At 34.8% G+C, this 12720-nt stretch overlaps 1 protein-coding gene across 2 annotated transcripts in view; it reads left to right on the top strand.

Moving 5' to 3' along the window:
- The window catches only part of kif5b (kinesin family member 5B), a 33553-nt gene that overhangs the window by 12377 nt on the left and 8456 nt on the right, over window positions 1-12720 (top strand). For both annotated transcript variants that reach the window (XM_003221958.4, XM_008112340.3), the window contains exons 6-19: window positions 1683-1738; window positions 1822-1909; window positions 2924-3048; window positions 5746-5850; window positions 5949-6094; window positions 6343-6491; window positions 6885-7078; window positions 7486-7554; window positions 8517-8723; window positions 9410-9553; window positions 10446-10634; window positions 11395-11512; window positions 11855-11916; window positions 12008-12117. In XM_003221958.4, coding sequence (XP_003222006.1) covers window positions 1683-1738; window positions 1822-1909; window positions 2924-3048; window positions 5746-5850; window positions 5949-6094; window positions 6343-6491; window positions 6885-7078; window positions 7486-7554; window positions 8517-8723; window positions 9410-9553; window positions 10446-10634; window positions 11395-11512; window positions 11855-11916; window positions 12008-12117 — 1762 coding nt within the window. The remainder of the gene's footprint in view (window positions 1-1682; window positions 1739-1821; window positions 1910-2923; window positions 3049-5745; window positions 5851-5948; window positions 6095-6342; window positions 6492-6884; window positions 7079-7485; window positions 7555-8516; window positions 8724-9409; window positions 9554-10445; window positions 10635-11394; window positions 11513-11854; window positions 11917-12007; window positions 12118-12720) is intronic.

Genomic DNA, 12720 nt, shown 5'->3' with positions numbered 1-12720 from the left:
TCTTTAAGGGCACACGACTCTTGTGTTGCTAATATGGTGTAATGGAACCAAATTGTTCAGAAAGAAAGGGAAGACTAAGAGCAATGCATGATAGTGTGGAATCATTTTGAGGGTAGTACTTTCATATGGAGGAAGTAGTGAGATGCGTGGATGGTAACAGTGTGAGAGGTGACAGAGGTCAGAAAATGAAAGAGATAATGAGCAGAAGGAAATTTAGTTTGGTTTATAAAATAGAAGGTAATTAAAAGCTCATGGCTTGTGGCAGATGCCTCAGGCTTTTAATAATGAAACCTTGTGCTTGTACTATGGTGAATGCAGAATGCTAGCAATTAAAGTGTAATAAAACACTTTGTTAAACCTTTGGTACATTATACAAATATATCGTGTCTTCATTTGTTTGGTAATGTGTGTATGGTACTGCAAAGTATTCCTTTAAATACTATATGAAAGTCCAAGTCAATTTAGTGATGCTTGCTTTTGCACAAGGTATTTTGCAAGTCAAATATATCCTAACTACTCTGAGAGCTTTGTATATGTCATTAGAAACCTTTATAACAAATCTGTAAGGCAGGTCACATTATTCTATTATTAGAAAAAGAATTATGTAGTCTGTTGGTGGGGATATCAATAATACATTTCCAAGGCTTATTAGCTTTTGTTCAGTGCATATAGCTGCCTGGAGCTGGAAATGCATTTAATATAAATAACATGAACTTTGTCCTCCTGTCTGTCAGAATCTGTCAAGTTGTAATAACGTTACACAAGTACACACTAGAGAAAAAATGTCTTCACTTATATATCAGCTGATCTATATTTGATATGACAACCTATGAAAAAAGAAGGTGCTCTAATGGAAAGTTCACTGAAAATGTCACCTGGGATATGCTAAGAGTATATATTTAGAGAGTATATATTTCTCATTTAACTGCAGAATTTAAAATTCACTAAAGCATTTTCCTTAAAAAATGACATGATGCAGTGAAAGAGATGTAGCTAGTCATTAACAAGTTCATTATCAGCAATTTTGTATACATTAGACTCTCAGTTAACTGGAACTCGAGCAACTAGAACTCTCAAGCAAAGACATTGAAGAAATAATGCTTTAAATAAAAAACCTGTTTTTTAATACAGTAATACAGCAAAACTGTGTTACATGAAGTTAAGTTTGTCTTCGTCTTAATTTGCTTTTATTTATTGTGTTTTGATATTAATACCAAGTCAATACAAGATTTATTGCATGGTATAGTATGAGGTATAGTGATGGATCTATTTTTATAATTCTCAAGCAACAAGAAACTGCATTTGTCTGACATCTACCAATCCTCACAGGTGCCAGTTATCTAAGGGTCTGCTGTATAAATTACTCATTGCATTATAGAGTTATTGCCACAAATTATGGTGATGACTGCTAGGCTAGCTTTAAAACAGATATAGACAAGTTTATGATGCATAGGTTTATCAACAGCTGTTGGTGAGGACAGCTAACTAAACCTTGATCTTAGGACAAAGTGTATATTCAGAATTTCTACTGAAGAACAAAATTGGATATCCATCATAATTTTACCTTGTATGTGAGGTATCCCAAGATATCTGGTTTATCACAGCCAAAATCAGGATTTCAAAATATTTCTCTTTTCTGTTTAAAGGAAATTTAGTTTTTCTAATACTTGTTTCTCTTTCAGTCTCAAAGACCAATCTTTCTGTTCATGAGGACAAAAACAGAGTACCTTATGTGAAGGTTAGTATAAGAACTAGGTAGGTATTTTAGCACTTTGGAGATCTTGTTTATCTGTTAATCACATGTTGTTTGTATTTTCAAAGGGTTGTACTGAACGTTTTGTATGTAGTCCAGATGAAGTTATGGATACTATAGATGAAGGAAAATCAAACAGACATGTAGCCGTTACAAGTAAGTGATACATTTTTCCATATATATTTAAACATAAGGTTCTCTGTGTTAGCATTTTGAAAAATTACTAAATTTTGTTCTGAACTAAATAAAGAGGATCTCTTTTTCCTATTTGGGAAAATATAAAATAAATGTTAAGTGTGGCCTTTTTCCTCATTTGCAAATCATGAGGTTTTGAACATAGACAGCTAAATTTCTCTGTAGGGGCAAGAGGAGAAAAGTTGGATTTGTCATCATCAAATTGGCTAGAAGCAGGAGATGCATTATCAGTAATGTAATTCTCTACACATTCTGAAAAAAGTGTGAAACCTTTCTGCTGTTGGTGGGGTATTTGTTTTGTCAAGAAAAAAACTTGGTGTTGTTTGGGGCTATTTGAAATGAAGTACCAGTTTCCTTTTCTGCTTCTACTAAGAAAAATAAATATGACTCTAAGAAGGATGTATGCAACTATATTGGGTAGACCTACCCTGTTTCCCTGAAAACAAGACATCCCCTGAAAATAAGACCTAGTAGAGGTTTTGCTGAATTGCTAAATATAAGGTCTCCCCCAAAAGTAAGACCTAGCAAAGTTTTTGTTTGGAAGCATGCCTGCTGAACAGGACACCAGGGCATGCAGAATTGGTAAATGTATGTACCATGGATTTATACACGGAAATAATGGTGGTAACAAGAAATTATTGATAAGATTCACAGTTTGGTTATGCTGGTTTGTGATGACAACTACTGTACAGTATATAATAAATGCTCTTTCAACAATAAATGTGAATTCTTCTTCATGGAAAAATAAGACATCCCCTGAAAATAAGATCTAGCGCATCGTTGGGAGCAAAAATTAATATAAGACACTGTCTTATTTTTGGGGAAACAGAGTATATCAGTTCTCTTGGCCCGGTTCTGAAGCAAATATATAGGTGATTTTTGTAGCTTAGCCAAATGGCTTCTTCTATTTTGATTATTAGGTTCTCAAACTAAAAGAATGCATGTTTTTACATTTCTAAAAAAATTCTATTCCAGACATGAATGAACATAGCTCTCGAAGTCATAGCATCTTTCTCATTAATGTAAAACAAGAAAATACTCAAACAGAGCAGAAATTGAGTGGAAAGCTCTACCTTGTTGACTTGGCAGGGAGTGAAAAGGTAATACTTTTATATTTTGAAATGACTATTTGAACAAAGCATCTTCGTTTTCAGTATTTGGTCTTACCACTAGCCATAGTCTGCTTTCTCCACTGCTGGTATATTCCTTTTGTAATGCTTTTCACCTATTAACATAATTTAAACTTCTTTCCCCCTAGATCTTGCTTATTTTTCATATATGGTCCCAAGGGTAGCCAGTGGGAATTTATGAGTTTTGCTATTTTCTATAGAGAAGCTTGTACTTGAAAAATATTTTTATAATTGTATGAGAATACTTATTCTATCAAATCATCTGAAAATGAGCTCTCACTTCATTCAGTCTATCAATATAATAATAATAATAATAACAACAACAACAACAACAACAACAACTTTATTTCTATCTCCCCAAAGAGACTCAGGGTGGATTCCAACAAACAACAGCATACATTCAATGCCTTCATAAAACATATGGAAACAGAGTTAAAAACCTAACATCAAATTAAACATAACATTGATAAATTAAACCAATATAGTCAGACAGAATCAAACAAGAATTATTATAGTGACATAAAATCTAAATAAATGTTTACAGTAATTTACAAAAGCCAACTGAAGTTCAACACCATTGTGTGGGTTGGATTATGTAACCTATGGTGGTAAATTGGGCTGACATAGACTAACAGAGCCCAGATACAGCATGCTTCTCAATCAGGATCCAGAAATGTTCTCTCATTAACTAATCCTCCTCCTCTCCATATGCTAATGAGCAGAAATAGGTCTTTAGTTGTGTTTTTTTTCTGTCATTTGTTGTTAAAATTAAGATAACGTGATAATTCAGAATAACTTTATGTAATCTGAGAGCCTTTACAGCCTTTAAATCCTTAACTATTCTGATTCAAGAATGCACCATTTTGAGAATTTCTAAAATAATAAGGATTGGAATAGGCAGTCCCCAAATTACAAGCATCCGACTTGCATATCAGTTGTTTTATTTGGCCCATAGCCAATGTCGGAGAATTTATACAATAAAAAAACCTGATAGTGCGGAAGGAACTCCAGTGACTCCAGTTACAGAACCAGGTGTAGTAGACTTCTGCAGTAAGAGGAACATACAGACACAGTTGTTCTTTCCAAAAATACACAGGAAGGCTTTTCTCTTCTTTGTTGCAGAAATATATACTGTGTATACAATATATGCAAACTTTACAATTTTTCTCTCCACTCCGGCAGCATCTCTCCAACAACCACCATCCATTCCTCATCAAACCTCATTAGGGAGAACACAACTTTGATACCTCCCCTATTACATCAGCCTCCACACCCTGATTACAGTGACACAGCACTTTCACATGTGGTTAGGCCAGAGGAATGATCACTTAAAAAATGCGGGGTAATTTACAATTCCTAACATTGCAGACAACTCATGGTTAAGAACGGGGTTGAAACAACAGGAAATGAGAGAGATCCCAGGAAGGGAAATCAACTCCTGAAAGAGTCATCCTGGGAAAAATCTGCATCTACTTAAGGCTTTATCACCAGTCCTTGTTTCCACAACAAGCCAAATTTTTCAAAGTCCAACCAAAGGGACAGAAAGTGAGATGAAATCTTCTGAACAAGGGCAGAGACAGCAAAACAAACATCACAATGGTGTTAACCCTTCCCTATGCTATCCAAAGCTTTTATATATAGGCAGAACAGGTCAATTTTTAAGTGTAACTCCAACCAAACTCACACACATATTGTTCGTAACTTGGGGACTGCCTGTATATCAGGAAAATATTATAATTTAGATTTCTCTAATAGAACATGACATTCTGTGAATTAGTAACAGAGATTACAAGATATTGATTGATTTAGAAGTTGAAATTCTCACTTTTCAGTTATTTGCCAACAGAAGACATAATGTCTACATTTTTAATGTTCAAGTATGATATATCTTCTGATGCTGAGTAAATTCAGAATGAAAGTGCTATGAATGAAAAACATCCATTTTAATTTGAAAGCTATTCTAAGTCTACTTTGCCAGATAATATAATTGTTTAAATTGTTCTCAAACAGTAAAGGTGCTTGCATGAATTGATGCTTCTTTTTTGTAAAGAAAACTTTCACAGGATTGTACTTGATCAGCAGAAGTTAGATGTTCAAAAACATTCCCGTGTTGATATCCAAATCTAGACAAATTTGCTACCTGTAAGATGTCTTTGTTTTCAAAAGCCACTTATAAAATGGGTCTAGGTGAGGGAGTAATATGTATAGCAAATTGGTCTTTCTAGGTGAAGGGATAATTTAATATATTTCAATCTTTTTCTTAAGGGGTGGAACATTTTGGGTCCTTAGTCTTGTTACTGTAATGTACCACAGGAGCTTTGATTTTACAATTAGATCTGTCCTTATTAAAATGTTAGCAGATTCATCACCTCTTAGCCTGATCTTCAGTTTCTGTTATTGAAGTAGATATGTTTCAACAGGAAAGAATTTATTATTATTATTTGTGACATTTATATCCCGCCCTTCTCACCCCAAAGGGGACTCAGGGCGGTTTACAAATATATATACATACAATATATTATATTTATATTTATGAAGAACCGCTGCACACTGTTTGTGGCTCTTTGAACTTAGGCCAAAGGTTCATCTAATAAAACATAGTTCATTTAAACTTCCTTAAAATTTCCATGTTATTTTGTTTTATGCTATGTTGTGCTATTTTGTCAGGTTAGTAAAACAGGAGCAGAAGGTGCTGTATTGGATGAAGCTAAGAATATCAATAAATCTTTGTCGGCTCTTGGAAATGTCATCTCTGCTTTAGCTGAAAACAGTGTAAGTATATTTCTCTTTTGAATATGTTTAAAGTTTAAACCTATCCACAAAAATAGTTTTTATAAATTAAACTTTGGATACCTTTTTCTTATTTACAGACATATGTTCCATATCGCGATAGTAAAATGACTAGAATCTTACAAGATTCATTAGGTGGCAACTGCAGAACCACAATCGTCATTTGCTGCTCACCATCATCCTATAATGAATCAGAAACAAAATCTACACTGTTGTTTGGTCAAAGGTGAGTAAAGAGTTTAAGAATGTAAACTGTCAAGTGTGGATAAACTTCAGGCCTCCAGGTGTTTTGGACTTCAACTCCCACAATTCCTAACAGCCTACCAAATGTTAGGAATTGTGGGAGCTGAAGTCCAAAACACCTGGTGGGCCAAAGTTTGCCCATGCCTGGTGTAGATCAAAACCTAGCTCCCATATGAGCTGGCAAGTATCCTGTATCACTGAACATGACTGAATTCTAATCTGCCTTTCTAGAGCGAAGACTATCAAGAACACAGTATGTGTTAATGTAGAATTAACCGCAGAGCAGTGGAAGAAAAAGTATGAAAGAGAAAAAGATAGAAACAAGACACTACGCAACACCATACAGTGGCTTGAAAATGAACTCAATAGGTGGCGTAATGGTGAGTTGTGTCACACATATCAAAGCCAGGTGTGTTTTTATTTTGGTACGTCACAGTAAAAATGTTGGAAGCATATTAAAATTCAGGGAAGCTTATGGCTAGGTGTGTAACATTGTGTTTCTACAATCATAACAGCCCAAGACTATTTGTTAGGATATATCTGCTATTACTAAATGCTACGCAGGTTTGTTTTTTTTAAAACTCAGAATAGGTTCAAAACTATATCAAAGCTGAGCTATTCAATTCAGCAAGAGATAATTTTAGGGTGAGTTTTGATCTTACAAATGTAAAGGATGGCTGTTTATTGAATTTCTCATGTCCAAACCATTCTAATGGGTCAGTTTGTACACATATTTCCAGCAAGTGATGTAAATGGAAGTTTTTGTTTTGAAGGAGAGACTGTACCTGTTGATGAACAGTTCGACAAGGAAAAAGCCAATTTGGAAGCCTTTGCAGTGGATAAGGATGTTACTATAACTAATGATACACCAACTGCAACTATTGGAGTGGTTGGCAACTTTACTGATGCTGAAAGGAGAAAGTGTGAGGAGGAAATCGCTAAGTTGTATAAGCAGTTAGATGATAAGGTAAGCTTTGAGCTTGAATGTATTTTATCTTATACTGTATTTCTGTTTCCTTAGAATCACAAAGTCTAAATGTGAAATTCTCTACATTTAAATCTGAAGTAATTCTTAATGAATTTAGTGGAACATCAGAATAAACATGTATGCCTGTGCATTCTGGTTCAGTAGATTGTTCTTGAAAGAGAAATATCACAGTGTATTAGGAAACAAAGTAAAATAAACTGATAATTGATATTAGAAGATCAGAAATTAACTGTATTCTGCTCTCTTTAATGATAATACATGTGTAATACATGTATAATTGACCATAAGCATTTGATGCTAATGAAAGGAGTTAAATCCAACATTCTGAAATCAATGGGAAGCCTTTTAATAAGCTATAGAAAAAAATGTCTTTTTTTAAAAATCAGGATGAAGAAATAAATCAACAGAGCCAATTGGTAGAAAAGCTAAAAACACAGATGTTGGACCAGGAAGAGGTAAGCTTCTCTATTTTAGTTGCATATAGCAAACAAGGAATTATATAGCAATGAGAACAGATAAATGATCCATATGTTAGTTAGTATTGGTTTTATCGGTAGGGTGTCTGATTTTGTTATAGATGTATGAGAAATGAAGTCCTTGTTATCAATATTTTGCAGATTCTTTTAAAAATACCTTTAAAGGCCATTGACTTACATGAATTTTTGTTTATTAGAAGATTTTTAGTGTTTCAGGATTTGCTAGTCAGTCTTATGACAAACCCTTTTAGTAAACGGACTAGTTAAAAGCCCACAAGAGTTAAGCATCGATTCTAGCGGTAGCATCTCCATTTTTGCTGTCTTCAATTGTCCTTGTTCTCCAGTGCTTGAAATCTACTCTGGTGCGTTTTCTTGCCATTTAAATAGTTACAGGTTTTTAGGACCTTAAAACTGAGAAGTGGTTGCTTTCCAATTGCTTAGTGCTCATAATAACCACTTCTGTGGGAGCATTAGCAGGATTGGATAAAGGTAAAGGTTTCCCGCTGATGTTAAGTATAGCCGTATCCGACTGTGAGGGTTAGTGCTCATCTCCATTTCTAAGCCCAAGAGCCAGCTTTGTCCATAGATGTCTCCAAGGTCATGTGGCCGGCATGACTGCATGAAGCACCATTACCTTCCCACTGTAGCGGTACCTCACATTTGCATGTTTTCGAACTGCTAGGTTCACAGAAGCTGGGGCTAATAGCGGGAGCTCACCCTGCTCCCCGGATTTGAACTGCCAACCTTTTGGTCAGCAAGTTAAGCAGCTCAGTGGTTTAACCCGCTGCGCCAGCGGGGGCAACAGGATTGGATATAGGCAAGGATATGCTTAGTTGCAGATAATTGCATTACAAATTCTGCAAGGAATAAATTATAAATCCATATTTAGATTTAATTGAAAAGCTGCTTTAAAGTACACTATCGACATATGTTTTGTGTAGCTTCTGGCTTCTACCAGGCGGGACCAAGATAATATGCAAGCAGAATTAAATCGCCTTCAAGCTGAAAACGATGCCTCTAAAGAGGAAGTAAAAGAAGTACTTCAGGCCCTTGAGGAGCTTGCTGTCAACTATGATCAAAAGTCGCAGGAAGTAGAAGACAAGGCAAAAGAATATGAGCTGCTTAGTGATGAATTGAATCAGAAATCGGTAAGAAATCAAAAAAAAGAATAAGGGCCTGCAATATAACTCCTTTGTGCAGCATTAACAATATACTGAATATTTGTATAAATCTGTATGCACAGTGTTGTGCCATTTACACTACAAACATATCAGTGTTTCAGACATGCATTTGTAATTTCTTCTATGTTCTAATTTTTGTGTGTGCGTGTGTGTCAGGAGCAACTTGTGAAACTGCAAGTCGCTTCTGGTGTGAGCGAATTGGCTGTCTGCAAGGACGTTGCGCAGGGAATGTCCAGATGTTTGATGTTTTACCATCCTTGTGAGAGGCTTCTCTCATGTCCCTGCATGGGGAGCTCACTCTGCTCTCCCCAGATTTGAACTGCTGATCTGTTGGTCAGCAGTCCTGCCAGCACAAGGGTTTAACCCATTGTGCCATCGGGGGCTCCACTGTTCAAAAATGATCTCTTACATTCCTAATTTATTCCTGGTATAATCCCATCCATTATTAGTACACTTACAAAAAAGAAGTAAATAAATGGCAATCTGTTCTGTAGATTTGCAGGAACTGTATCAATAAGGCAATTGATCTATTCTCCAAACTGCTGGTCAAGAAATCCTTTCACTGTTGTCTGCATTTCAGTAGTTTTAGATTTTTATATTAGCATCTTTTGTGGAGAATTAATATTTCATAAATCTTTCTCTTCCATCTCTAGGTAACATTAGCTAGTATAGATGCTGAACTTCAAAAACTTAAGGAAATGACTAATCATCAGAAGAAACGTGCAACAGAAATGATGGCATCGCTATTGAAAGATCTTGCAGAAATAGGGATTGCTGTCGGAAATAACGATGTGAAGGTAATTGCTAACTGAGCTACATTTCTGAATTCTAGCCCCTCTCCTTACCCTCCACCCTAGATTCCAGCTTTTGAAACAGTTATGATAATTTCTCTGTCTGCAAATATAAGTGAATGCAAATTCATAGGAATATGTAGTTATTTTCCAGTATAGTATATGTGATCCTATCAAGTATAGTTGTCAGCTTCTTTTCCATCAAATATTGGTGCTGTTGATTAATTTACAGGGAATATTTTGAGAGCAATAAAGGTGCTGGCTTAACATTGCTGTGGATAGCAACATTTTCTTTTTTTAAAATAAAGAGCTTAAAATTTGTGCTGTTTTATATGCCAAAAGCAGCAAAACCTCTCTTAGGTGCTGCCTTTTGTTTACTTACTCAAGTGCCCATGGAATGCTGCTTTCAGGTATCATTATTTTGAAAGGCGTTCTCTTTTAAATCAGTGCTGTTCTTAGTAGGATGGCTTATTTAATTGTTTAGAAGTGCCTTTTATTACAGTTCCTTTTTAATCTGAGTTTTGTTTGTATCTGTGTTGCAAGCTGTCATGAAGGAATGACATTAAATGACTTATTTTTTTTAAAAAAAAATAATGCCAAAAAGTAGCTGTAAGGACTAGCCAATAGCTTGATAGGTTCTCAAGCTAATATATTTTAATTTCAAAAGTTAGACAAGAAAAGTTGCTATCTGCCACAAATAGTAACTTTGCAGAAAATCAGTTTGCTTTCCTTTCAGTGTTCTACATGTAAATGAGATGGCAGGGAGGATTTGCATTTGTTACAGTTGATCTGGCAGGCACATAATAGAAAAAAATCCCACTTTGCTGAACTTGGAATTTGATGCACAATTTTTAGATTTTGAAATGATTGGAATTAAACACTAGTTTTTCTTTCACAGCAGCCAGAAGGAACTGGCATGATAGACGAAGAATTTACGGTTGCAAGACTCTACATCAGCAAAATGAAATCTGAGGTGAAAACTATGGTAAAACGCTGCAAGCAGTTAGAAAGCACACAAACTGAGAGCAATAAGAAAATGGAAGAAAATGAAAAAGAGCTTGCAGCCTGTCAGCTTCGTATATCACAGGTAAATGTTATTTGTCTCTGCCAGTTAAGTAATATCTGCTTAATTTTTTTTTGATGTGTAGGAAGATTGTACTTCTAAAAACTTTATCAAAAGGCAGGACTAATGCCACAGTGTGTTGTACAGTAAAGAGATTGCTTGCCTGTTTTGTCTTCATATAGGTTCTGGTTTACCATCTTGTTTCTAAATATTCACTACTATAGATTATTAATGTGCCAAAGTTACATTTGTTTTAGATTAAGACTATAAGATTAGAAGAGAGCACAAGTACTAGTGAACTCCAAAAGGCAGAGATGCCAAATAACAAGTTTCTGTAGTGTGTCTTCTTACATTTCTCAAATGTTACTATGTAGGATTTTGCTATTTCAACCAAAGTTATTAATTAGTTTCTTTTAATACTGCTACCACAAATAAAACATTTCGTTACCTGCTTCTCATAGCTCAAGACTAATACAGCACAGTCAAAACACATCAACATAAAATACATACAATAAAATACATATATTGAAACACCTTACTTTAAAATAGCCTGATCAATGTTACTGTTTAGAAAAATGACTCCAAATGATTTTGTCTTGGTACAAGTGTAGTTTAGGAGTGGCTTTTAAAGGCGGTACCATTTTCACATATAATGAAGGTATTTCCTGTTGTATGTGCTTTTCTGTCAGTAAATTTTGATTTTGTAGATTAAAAGTACCAATATTTCAAAATTCTTCCATTTATCTGCCTTCTTGTAATACTGATAATATTTTTATCCTCGAAGCATGAAGCCAAGATCAAGTCACTTACAGAGTACCTTCAGAATGTGGAACAGAAGAAAAGACAACTTGAAGAATCTGTGGATTCCCTTAATGATGAACTGGTTGAACTCCGAGCACAAAGTATGAATTACTTTTATGTTCATGGTTAGAAATGTACAGGCAGTCCCTAAGTTACAAACGAGATAGGTTTGTTTTTAAGTTGAATTTGTGTGTAAGTCAGAACAGGTACATTTTTTAAGCTCTGAAAACCATCTGACTGGTTTTTTGAAAAGAATGCTCAGCAAGATCATCCATTAGTCTTGTCCTGCAATGATCTTCTATTGTTTAAGGTGCCAGTTATTTGTATAAGTTGCATATTATTTTTGGAGTGGCCGAAGAAGATCTTTTAATAATCGCCATTGAATAGATTGAGATAAACACCTGCTTCTGTCAACCTGCTGAAAGCTTCCTTTTTCTCACCAGAAAAAGTTCATGAAATGGAGAAGGAACATTTAAACAAGGTTCAGACTGCAAATGAAGTCAAGGCAAGTGAAGTCTTGGCATCTTATAATACACTTTGCAAAAAATGTAATTTCTGATTGTAATGTAAAGTAACCAGAACATTTGGTTCTTTAGCAAGCTGTTGAGCAGCAGATTCAAAGTCACCGTGAGACCCATCAGAAGCAAATTAGCAGCCTGAGAGATGAAGTTGAATCTAAGGAAAAACTAATTACTGAACTTCAAGAGTAAGTTTTGCAAAAACTACTAGATTCAATGCTATGCGAGAAAGGGAAATAGCACTCTGAGTCTCTTTCTAAGGGCAAAATTAATTTTATAGTGGAAGAGTAGGGTGAAAACTTGGCGCTATGTCTGTTCTTATTGTTATTTAATGCTAACTGTATTGTTTTATCTATTTTGTGAACCGCTCCGAGCCAAATTGGGAGTAGCGGTATACAAGTCCAATAAATAAATAAATATCAGTTAGCCTTGATTCATATCTAATTTTGCTGTGTTTTCCCAAAATAATATAATTTTAATGTTAACGTTTTAGGAATCAAAATGTATAATTAAAATTATTATTTATTATATTCATTTATACCCCGCTTTATCTCACCCAGAGGGGACTCAAAGCGGCTTGACATAAAAGCATTAGTATACAATTTAAAATATACAAATATACAAAACATTAATACAGAATTAAATACAAACAGTACTAAAAATTCATAGTTAAAATTGGCATGGATTTTCTGTTGTTTGAATTTCTCTAAATTTCACTGTTCATTCTAGGTATTGGTAGACAGTCTTGTGGTCTTCCCTAACAGAATATTATCTTCTGTGACCTGTGATCT

Source organism: Anolis carolinensis, chromosome 6 (genome assembly GCF_035594765.1).
Source record: "Anolis carolinensis isolate JA03-04 chromosome 6, rAnoCar3.1.pri, whole genome shotgun sequence".
In the NCBI taxonomy this organism is placed as follows: domain Eukaryota; kingdom Metazoa; phylum Chordata; class Lepidosauria; order Squamata; family Dactyloidae; genus Anolis; species Anolis carolinensis.
The sequence above is the reverse complement of the archived record's forward strand: the minus strand, read 5'-3'. Positions and strand labels throughout refer to the sequence as shown.